General features: G+C 38.7%; 1 protein-coding gene across 1 annotated transcript in view; it reads right to left on the reverse strand.

Annotated features, from left to right (window-relative positions):
• Window positions 1-3,586: 3,586 nt before the first annotated feature.
• LOC123770491 (NFX1-type zinc finger-containing protein 1) overlaps window positions 3,587-12,043 on the reverse strand; it is a 31,404-nt gene continuing 22,947 nt past the window's right edge. Inside the window, exons 8-13 of the mRNA XM_045762416.2 lie at window positions 10,730-10,919; window positions 9,378-9,534; window positions 8,550-8,661; window positions 7,643-7,863; window positions 6,981-7,222; window positions 3,587-4,469 (exon numbers count right to left, since the gene is read on the reverse strand). Coding sequence (XP_045618372.1) covers window positions 3,634-4,469; window positions 6,981-7,222; window positions 7,643-7,863; window positions 8,550-8,661; window positions 9,378-9,534; window positions 10,730-10,919 — 1,758 coding nt within the window. The 3' untranslated portion in view covers window positions 3,587-3,633. The remainder of the gene's footprint in view (window positions 4,470-6,980; window positions 7,223-7,642; window positions 7,864-8,549; window positions 8,662-9,377; window positions 9,535-10,729; window positions 10,920-12,043) is intronic.

Here is a 12,043-nt window from a genome sequence, read left to right on the forward strand (position 1 = left end):
TGCTGCCAGCAGCATAAGCAGCAGCACCACACTCATCATGGTGGTAGATAACGGGCTCCTGGTTGATAGGGCTAATGGGGTAGATTGTCCTCGATGGCCGCTCTTCCGAACCTCAACTGTGAATGCGTCCAGTAGATTGTCTTTAGGCTGTGATTGCGTCCAGTAGATTGTCTTTAGGCTGTGATTGCGTCCAGTAGATTGTCTTTAGGCTGTGATTGCGTCCAGTAGATTTCGTGGCAGCGTTATCTGTTTGTTTTAGCTTTAGCTACTCGGAACGAGATGTCCATGTAGCTTTTGTGAGCCCGTAAGTGTGGGTTGTCTGACGCAGTCCGTTGTTATATTGTGGAAGATAAGTGAGGCGCATTTGGAGGTGATGTGTGCTGGTAGGCACAGGTGGAGGAGAGGAACAGAAGCTAAGAGAAGAGATATAATCAAATAATAATTTTTAATTTATATGCATGAAGGTAACAAATTAAAGCAGCGTCTGGGATGCTCCCGGACGCAGGTTCGAATCCTCATCACGACCATTGTGGATTTGTTCATAGAAATAATGACATATAGTTACATAATAAGATAACATAAAGTGGAATTGGCCCAAAAGCTGTTAATTACTGTTTCCGAAACACAACCACTCAGATTTTGTCTAATTCAAAGATTTTGGAAATGTAAACTTACCCAAACTGTGTTTTTATGTTCTTATTGTCATAAGTTCATTTGAATTATATAATAAGCAAACCACAACACAAGATAGAACACGAAACAATGGGAATAAATTGGATAAGTTTAGATTTAAGAACATAAGAACATAAGAACAAAGGTAACTGCAGAAGGCCTATTGGCCCATACGAGGCAGCTCCTATTTATAACCACCCAATCCCACTCATATACATGTCCAACCCGCGCTTGAAACAATCGAGGGACCCCACCTCCACCACGTTACGCGGTAATTGGTTCCACAAATCAACAACCCTGTTACTGAACCAGTATTTACCCAAGTCTTTCCTAAATCCAAACTTATCCAATTTATACCCATTGTTTCGTGTTCTGTCTTGTGTTGATACTTTTAATACCCTATTAATATCCCCTTTGTTATGTCCATTCATCCACTTGTAAACTTCTATCATGTCACGGGAAATAAGAAATAAGACAAATGCAGATGGCGTCTGCACTTTCATTTAGACACACACCAATATGGCTGCGAACCCAGCAAAACTACGATCATAAATTTGCTAGAGATTACTGTCTAACACATGATGCCTTGCCTTATATAAATGTATTGCTGTTACATTTACTTTTGTTATGCATACTTCACTCATTCCTACCCGAGGGCCACTATCCCGTGTGGCCTCGTCGATGACAGGAAGCCAGCATCTTGTCAAAGGCCCCCCCCCCCACACACATTTACCTAGATGATTATTTCCAGGTATATTTTAGAATTCAATCGTTTTGACAGTTACAGCTTCAGCGGGTAGGTTGTTCCATGGGTTAATAATCCTGTGGGTGAAAAAGCATCTCCAGTTTCAAGACCTACAGTGTGGCTTGTTGAGCTAGAAACCGTTGCTCCTTGTTTGTGTTACATCTCCATTACATCACCAGTCTCCGTGGTGTAGTGGTAAGACACTCGCCTGGCGTTCCGCGAGCGCTTTGTCATGGGTTCGTATCCTGGCCGGGGAGGATTTACTGGGCACAAATCCTTAATTGTAGCCTCTGTTTAACTCAACAGTAAAATGTGCACTTGGTTGTAAAAGTAATTCTTCGTGGGGGTCGTATTCTCCAGGGACCATAGGATTAAGGACTTGCCCGAAACGCTATACGCGTACTAGTGGCTGTACAAGAATGTAACAACTCTTGTATATCGTATTTAAAATAAAAAGAAAGAATCTGACCTGAAGAAAATATCCGATGATATTTATCCACTATCCAAAAATATATATTCACCAAGTATATTAATGAAGGGTGAATAAAATCACACTTAAAATTGTATTTTATAACTCATAAACAGTGCAAATACAACTTACTTTCACTTTGCTGTTAAGTGAACAGAGGCATCAAGTGAAAATAAACATACCCAAATATTTTGCCCTGCCTGAGAATCAAATGAGTCCAGTCTGTTGAGCCGACTGCAGAACAAACTACCTGTCACTATATAAAATATCACTCGTGGCTCAATTGCTTCCTGACAGACATGACTAAGAATCTTCCTCAGACATTTTAACTGCCAATTAGTATTAAAAAGTTGATAACAATTAATTAAGTTCATTTATTATATACACCCACACCCCATACCCATCTTGTGAGCAGTAGTGGAAAGGGTTACAGAGGCACATGATGGGCTCAGGGACTGAACCCCACAATTCATTTAGCTAAGCAAGTTACAATCTTGATGAGCTAGTTACAAAATTCAGTATAAGTCGTCACATCATATATGGGTTCGAGATCGACCACAAGTACAGTTTCTAAGTTAAGCAACTGACATATGTGGAGAGCTAGTGTCACAATTGATATGTTTGTCCTGCACGCCGCCCCCCATCCAGTGGGCAGCGGTGGATAGGTTACAATCACTTAGTTACTACCTACAGTTAGCAAACTGGGGGATATTTGGCTAAAATTTCTGGTAGCAGATCATTTTGAATGAAATATTTACACATTGCTAACAATGACATGGAATAATACACTTATATTCCTCAGACATTTTAACAACCAATTACTATTAAAAAGTTGATAACACTGACATGGAATAATACATTTATGTGTGTAAATAAATAGAATGGTTTCCAACGGAATATAAGAATACATTATATATGAAACTGCTGAAGGTCTGTTGGTCCATGCAAGGAAGCAGCTCCTTGTATCCACCCAAACTCACTCATAAATGTTTAATCTTGTAACAATCCAGCCTTCCAGCATGTATGTAATTTGTTCAGTAAATCAACGTCGCATTTAGCTTCTCACTTAGAAATGTTTAGACCATTATACCTTTTTATGCATTTCTATTTACCTGAATTACTGGTTGAAATGCTATGCATATTACTTGCTTCATGTGCACCTTCTGTCACTACAATTATCCTTTTATCAATTTTTTTTATAAGCACATTCTTATGAATAAAGTACATTATTATCATTATTACTATAATATAATTAGTTATATACTATAACCCTATACTGTATAAGGACATGACAAAGTGCTGATGGCTACACTGCTATAGTAGTACTGTACTCTCGTATATATGCGAACAAGCCTGAATGGTCCCCAGGACTATATGCGAATGAAATATATATATATATATATATTTCATTCTATATCTCGTATATATATATATATATATATATATATATATATATATATATATATATATATATATATATATATATATATATACATTATATATATATATATATATATATATATATATGTATATATATATATATATATATATATATATATATATATATATATATATATATATATATATATATATATATATATATATATATATATATATATATATATATACATATATATATATATATATATATATATATATATATATATATATATATATATATATATATATATATATATATATATATAATATAATAATAATCTCAAGGACAAAGCTACCCATGTTATGCTCAAAACAAACCCCTATGTTGAGCGCCATCCATCTCGTATGCCACAGCATTATCGCTTCTCAATCTGTGTGATCCCCCTCCAATTCGAGAGCCACAATCAGGACACTGGCCTTCTTCCATGGCACGCCCACACTCAGTGATGCAGTAGATGTGTCCATTAGGACATTTATACCAGTGCCCTTGCCTGAAGCCCATAGCTTGCAAAATCATAATCTTTTCACTTTGGCTGATTCCCAAGACACCAACATGCTTCTCACTCTCTTTCAGCAGAGCTTGGACTTTTATGTCCCGTTCTGAATCAAATTTTATTGTAGGATCCATAAACTTCTCCAACTTTGCTTTGATTTCCATGAGACTGTCATTGCTGTTAGTGGTGAATTTTTCTTGTAATGTCCAATAAGCAGGAAGAATCATAAGACGCTGCATTTCGCAGCTTACCTCATCAATCATCTGAGGAGCAATAATTGAGCTTTGTTGCATAACAAGTTCAACTATAGCTTCCATCATGGGCCCCAGACGACTTTCGTGCTTAGGCAGGTGCTTAGGTGCTTTCGTACTTTGGTTTTCTTGACTTCTGTGATCAATCGAATGAAGAAAATCCCGAAGTTTGGTCCTCTTCCTTAGTTCTGGAGACGTACGAGCAATTAAGTCTCTTTCTTTTGGCAAAGACTTTAGAATTCCAGCAGCTTTCTTAAGAACCTGAGCTTGAAATTGGATAAGCCTCAGCTCTCCATCATTAAGAAATGTTTTCTTGTGTTTCTTGGTTTTTGGACCTAGGCCAAGTTTCTTGTACAGCTCTGTGACCTCACTAATATACTTATCAGCAATTTCAGGATCTGTGGATACAAAAATTTATAATATATAATGTATGAATGTATGTATGAGTTGCCACTATCATTCATAATGTATTAGATATATAATGCTATGCAGAAAAGACAGTTAATCTCTCAGACCCCTAGGAACACTGTCAAGAGATTAAATGGCTTTTACGCGAATTCCATAAGCTAGAAAATAAATGTGACAGTGTGTGCATATACAAAGGTTGAGAATTGAAGCATTATTAGGATTAGCAAAACATGGGGACAAAAGGAGAGAATTGAAGGAGAATTCCATTTTCCAGGGTTTCACTCACTTCTCAGAAAAAACAGAACAAGGGGCCAGATTCACGAAGCAGTTACGCAAGTACTTAGCAACATGTACATCTTTCCTCAATCTTTGACGGCTTTGATTACATTTATTAAACAGTTTATATGCATGAAAACTTCCCCAATTAACTACTATTATTGTTATAAACAGCCTCCTAGTGCTTCGGAGCTCATTAACTGTTTAATAATTGTAAACAAAGCCGCCAAAGATTGAGAAAAGATATACAGATTCGTAAGTGCTTGCGTTACTGCTTCTTGAATCTGGTCCAAGAAGAGTATCTGTAATGCTGCATATAAAACGGAACCCGACTGCAACAATCGATAAGAAATTAAATATGGGATGCTCAGAATCCCTATGGTGTGATATAATAGCTCAAAGTGGTAGCAAATTGATAGTGAGAGTAAGTTACAGTGCAGACACAGCCATGATTGAGGACGTTATTGAGATGCATCACGTAGTTACGGCAGCAGCTGAAGCACAAACTCTTATAATGGGAAATTTTAACCACAGGATGATAACCTGGATTAATACAACTTAAACAACAGGAGTAGCGGTGAATTCATACAGGACTTCTTTCTCATGCAGCAAGTGACAGAGCCTGCCTGTGATAACAGCATTCTAGATCCTTTGCTATCAACTGAAAAGGGCTTGATTGAGGAAATCCAGGTAGGAAAGAAGCTCACCTTACATATGACTGCTCAACCTGTCCTCTTAAAAAGAATGTTGCTTTTGGCCGTTTGCCCGTATGGCTGAATTTGGACGTAATTTGAAAATGACAAAATGAAAATAAATTCGGGATTTTTTTTTTTCAACAACAGTAAGTTAAGGGTTCTCTGATAGGTTAGGTGGGCAGGCAATTCTCATAAAGTTTCCAAACGTTATGAAAAACGTTAATTTAAAGTGTCCTCTTATAACCTCTGCGCGTACGCCGGACGACTCAAATAGAAAACGGAACAGAACGTCACTTTTGTGAGTCGATTTCATTTCAAATTACGTCCAAATTTGGCCATAGCGCGCATACAAGCCAAAAGTGACGTTATTTTTAAGAGGACGGGTTGGACTGCTACATTCTGATTGAGGAAATCCAGGTAGGAAAGAAGCTCGACTTACATATGACTGCTACATTCTAAGATGGAACAATGTTCTAGTAACCCATATATTGTTCTAGGACTCTGACTTTGACTACCTTTGAGGAGACTATGAAAGAATCAGAGAAGAGTTGCAAAATACCCCATGGAGGGAGTTAAGGAAAAGAAGGTAGTGATTCAATTGTATAAATCTCTAATGCAATTACAGTCTCACTTTTTTGGATTACCTAACCAGTTATAAGTAATAATTGTAATTACGAAGCAATAAGATGCTTATCTTAAGATACTAACAAGGTTAGGTAAGGTCGGTGTTTTCTATGAATCTTTTTAAGGGTATCTATTATGTTTAGTATATCACCTATGCACGTAGTTAATAAGTCAATATTGACTTTACGAATTTGCGAGAACGGGTTGCGTATCCATGCATGAAGACCTCATCTTCAGGACATAACTGCTCTAGAGAAAGTGCAACACCGGGCAACAAAAAAATTAATTCCAGAGACACGTTAATTCACGTATCAGGAATGGTTGAGGGCCACAGGGCTAACAACACTGTAAACCAGGCATGACAGGGTTGATTTCATTGAAAATTTTAAAATACTGTACTGAACAATTTGGAGGTGTTGAGCCGGACAATTTCTTCATAAAGGTCAGATATAACACAAACAAGGAGGTTTGTGTTACAAGGTTTCAAGCTTAACAAGCCACAATGTAGGACTTAAAACAGGCGATGCTTTTTCATCCATAGGTTTTTAAACCCATGGAACAGCCAATCTGCCAAAACTGTAAATGCCAAAACTCTGCTAAATTTTAAACCCAACTGGAAAAGATCATCAGAGCAAATGGGGGGAGGACCTTCGACAAGCCACTGACTTCATGTCCTTGTCGAGGCCACTGGTGTTAGTGGCCCTTGGGTAAATTCTGGTAAATAAAATTTGTTCCATTCTTGACATTTTTACAACACACACACACACACACACATACGGGCTATTCGTGCCTGTGCCACCTTTTGGGTGGCTTAATCTTCATCAATCAGTCAATCATATCCTGGCTTCCTATCCCCGGACACAATGAATTTAAGAGATATTAAAAAAAATTTCAAGGAATTCTTACCCTGCAAGATCAATTCAATATCCTTCTTCTTTATTTTGGTTTGAGTCTTAAAATATTTGCACTTGACAGCTTTCACAGCTTCATATGTCTCGAGAATTATATTCTGATAGCGGCGATTGTTGTAGATGGGCTTTCGACACTTTGGGCACGTTTTCATGCCTATTTCAGCACTGTCTTGGCCCAGCCAGCCCTCCAAGCCCTGTACTTCAATAGTGTGACCACAGTCTTCTAGCAGAACAAATCTGAAAATTAATTTTTTTTTAAGGAATATTAAGAACCAAAAGTAAATTACCAATTCAGAACGAAAGCAATTATACTTGCTTCGTCTGGGTAATTTATCTAGTCAGGGGGGATGGATTATTTGTTTGACACTTGATTAATTTGCTCTACAAGCTAAAAATCAACTGTAGGTTTTTCTATGGTAACAGAAACTTTTGACATTGACTTACACTGAGAAGTGTGTAGTAAAACTAAATAATAGACCATTATGAACTACTCCACTAAGAACACCTTTCAAAGATGATGCAATACTCTCAAAGGAAAAATACATTATTTAATCATATATAACTGTTTAATTAAACACGCTTGAATACCACGCCATTGTACACACCATGATTTGCAAGTCTATAAAAGGAACTACTGAATAGATACTTCTTTCCTACCTTGCATCGTGTTCTTCTTCGTAGCCCAGTAACATAAACTCCGTAAGCTCGTCCACGTGACAAACCCGACACAGCGGAGGACAGGGATCACCGCAGAAGCCAATGCACGGATGACCGCACTCTAGCTTCTTAGGGCAAGCCTGATTACATGGTTTTCTTGAGCACTTGTCGCCACAAAGTTTATTACACTTCAGGTGCTTGCACTCCCATTCACAATTCATCTGGGAAGTCAAAATTCCATAGATTAAAAAAAAGAAGTGACCCTTGACATTGAACTAACAAAACCCATGTAGTAAAAGCAGGATATCTAACACTACCTTATTCCTCAAGTTTGAGTAGTAATTTCACTCGTATATATTTTACCCAACCATCTCCAATGGTTGATTGTTTAATAAATCAATGAATAAATAAATAACAAGAGATCACAGATCTCTAACTCTGTCCATGAAGAACAGAAGAAAATGTATATACCCTGTACTATATGCTGGTTTGCATTGTAAATGTATGGCCAAGTCTGTGGTAGAAAAATAAAAAAAAAACACCAGAGGCCTAGATTGGGACAAGGTGGTTTATTCATCATTCCCGCAGGTATTTTTCTGCTGAAACATGAATTGGAGTAATGTAATGGAATTTACAGCTTCTGAGAGTTGGCGCTTCCAAGGGCTTATTACACTATGAGTGCTAAAGCATCTCCTGTTTTTTTATTCTGCATTGTGACTTGTTAAGCTTAAGTCATGTATGAGGTTATTAAAAAAAAATATGACCAAACCACACACCAGAAGATGAGGAGACGAAGACGAGGAGACGTCTCCTCCTCTTCTTGTGTGTGGTTTGGTCACCATATCTTCAGTCACGTTATTGTAACTCATCATTTGCAATAATTAATAATAATTAAGGCATATCTCACCTTACACAGCTCACAAGGCATGCCACATTTTTTACGACAACAGCTGTGTTGACAGCGCCACTGACATGGCTCTTGGCATGGCGGGCATTCAGCACTGCATGGATGCTTGCATCTGGAATAACAAACAGATGTTGAATCTGACTGAAGAAATGTGGAAGGTCATTCCTCATTCCCTTGTAAAAGTTGGGTACAAGGGTCCATTTTGGGCCAAATCTTTTTTGTCATAAACATCAATGATATAGATGAGATTACAAACCACATCATCAAATTTGCAGATGACACTTAAGACTTATGGCCATGTGGGAAGTAAAAATTATATCGAGGCCTTACAAAGAGAACTACATGAACTCCACAAATGGTCAGAAAACTGGAAAATGCTTTTTCATATTGATGAAGGAAAAAACCTTGCATGTGAGGTATGCCAATCTGTGTTACAGCTACCAAATTAACAACATGACTTCGCAGCAGATTGATGAAGAAAAGGATCTTGGAGTCGGAATCCATTATCCACTGAAAGTTGTACAAGTAAGAGCAGTAAAAAAAACTAACAAAATCCTAGGAGTAATCAAGCATACCTTTGAATTTAACAAAAATAGGTTATACCCGGTAGTCATTCAATTGCATAAATCTCTGGGGTGCTCTCATTTGGATCCAGGCATTGAGACCTATCTTCAGAAAGACTTCACTGGAGAAATTTCATTACCAGGCAACTTAAATAATTCCAGAACTAAATCAACTCTCATACCAGGACAGGTTGAGAGCCACAGGACTAACACTGGAAACCAAACATGATGGGGCAGACAATAAAATAATCTTGAAAATGCTTACATGTGTCCACACACGAGAGGTTTCTTGCAGGGTTGTTGACAGGAGACGTGAACACGTCCTTGGAAGCAGCGGCCGCAGTCGCCCATGCAGTTATGCTCACATTTCAGAAGCTGATTGCATGGCTCTTTACAGTATACCCATGCTGCCTCTCCCTTCACTGAAAGTGGAAAAATATATTATGAAATGAAGATTGGAAAGCTGTAGAGAAATATTTCCCTTTGTCAGGGACATGAAGCCTGTACTGATCAAGGTTGACCAAAGCCAGTTACTGATTTTCTTCAACATGTACAACCCAACAACAGTTATCTAATTCCCTGATCTGACCTGCCTGGTCTAGAAGCCTGACAGCTGAGTGGACAGTGCTTCGGATTCATAGTCGTGAGGTTCTGGGTTCAATCCCCGGTGGAGGCAGAAACAAATGGGCAGTTTTTCACATTGATGCCCCCTGTTACCTACCGGTAAATAGGTACCTGTGAGTTAGATAGTTGCTACGGGCTGTTTCCTGGGGGATGTGTAACAAAAGGAAGGCCTGGTTGAGGACCTGGTCGAGGACCGGGCCGCAGGGACGCTAAGCCCTGAAATCATCTCCAGATAACCTCAAGAAGGAGTAGAACCTCCCAGGTACCTATTTTACTGCTAACAGAGGTAACAGATGAGAGCAACTCTTCATATCTGCCGTAACACCTGTCTTGCCACAGGCATTAAACCCGAGACTTTTTGGTTGTCCCCGACTGCCTTTCTTGAATTAACTTCAAACTCTTTTTCACTGTGATGTTGAACATGTACCCAAATTAAGATATTACATCATCCACTGATAATGTTGCTCGACCATATGGTATTGCATATTTATCTTTCAATTATTACGTCATTTGCATTTACATAGAAATAATCTGGTCCACTAGCCATGTAAGTGAGTACTTGCAGGAGGGTAAGGGAATTTTAGCCTAATGTACCTGAAGGCCTCAGGTACATTAGGCTAAACATTAGAGGTAGAATTGTACCTGAGGTACACCCCTACCAATACCTCTAGATGCCTTAATGGGGACAAACCTCCCCCCCCTCCCTCTTCCAAAAATACTGAACTTTTGTGCAGACGAGGAGTCACAATAACATGGCTGAAATATGTTGACAAAACCACACACTAGAAAGTGAAGGGACAACGACGTTTCGGTCCGTCCTGGACCATTCACATTCGACTTGAATGGTCCAGGACGGACCGAAACGTCGTCGTCCCTTTACTTTCTAGCGTGTGGTTTAGTCACCTGAACTTTTGTATTTATAATATGTTTTCATACTTCAGATTAACGAACACCAAAGGATACTCTCCCATGTAATATTTAATGAGCACGTACCTTCCTCAATCAAATGACAAGGTAACTTGACAATATGTCCATTTGGGCACCTGGTGGTCGAAGGAACTAACTCAATGCACTTAACAATACATGGATCCATACAGCGCTTTGTACAAAAATGGCCACATGGTAACTTCCTCGGGCATTTTCCTTCACACTTGCTGGCTGTTGCTGGTAGTCCACATTCAATCTAAAAAAATACAAATATAAAATGTCTAAAAGTTCTCCCTAAAAAGTTTATATATATATGCTACTATAGAATTAATCATTTACTTAGATTGGTCCATTTTATTTTGCTGCAACATAATATATTAAACTTCCACTACAACTAAGGTCAGCGGACAGCACGCTGGACTTGTGATCCTGTGGTCCCGGGTTCGATCCCGGGCGCCGGCGAGAAACAATGGGCTGAGTTTCTTTCACCCTATGCCCCTGTTACCTAGCAGTAAAATAGGTACCTGGGTGTTAGTCAGCTGTCACGGGCTGCTTCCTGGGGGTGGAGGCCTGGTCGAGGACCGGGCCGCGGGGACACTAAAGCCCCGAAATCATCTCAAGATAACCTCAAGAAGGTTGATCACTTGAGCAGGACGGTAAAGCGATGCGATGGTCTTGCTTCCTGCAGGTCTGCGTTCAATGCATGACCGTCCAAATGGTTGGATGCCATTCCTTTCCTCCATCCTATCCCAAATCCTTATCCTCATCTCTCTCCCAAATGCTATATAGTTGTAATGGCTTAGTGCGCTCTCCTGATAACTGCCTTTTATTTATTTTATGACCTGATACTGTAATGATGGCGTGTATGAGGTACTACCACAAAATCTGAATAAATCCTACAGGAAAAAAATATGTACAATAGATAAAATAAATACACTCTTTTTAAATGTATCATGCAAAATTTAATATGGGCTAAGCTGCCTGATGCACTTGCATGCTACTTGTAGAACTACTGGGCAACTAGCATGGCAAAACTCCAGTAACTATGATACGATATGACCCAAACCATTGCCACGTGTATCTTTTTATTTGGCAAGATATCTGTGATATCTTCATTGGGGGTTTTATGAAAAGATCTATTAGTACACAACAAAAAATGCTTTAGCTATGAAATACTGTGGGTAAAAATGGGAACAAATATTGTATTCCTAGCAAGACAAACACCCTCTCTGCTTTTAACACTTTACAAATCTTACAACATTTTTGTTTATATATACTGGTACATTAGGCTAAACATTAGAGGTAGAGGTGTACCTGAGGTACACCTCTACCAATACCTCTAGATGCCTTAATGGGGACAAACCCCCCCCCCCCCCCTCT

Source organism: Procambarus clarkii, chromosome 46 (assembly GCF_040958095.1).
Source record: "Procambarus clarkii isolate CNS0578487 chromosome 46, FALCON_Pclarkii_2.0, whole genome shotgun sequence".
NCBI lineage: Eukaryota > Metazoa > Arthropoda > Malacostraca > Decapoda > Cambaridae > Procambarus > Procambarus clarkii.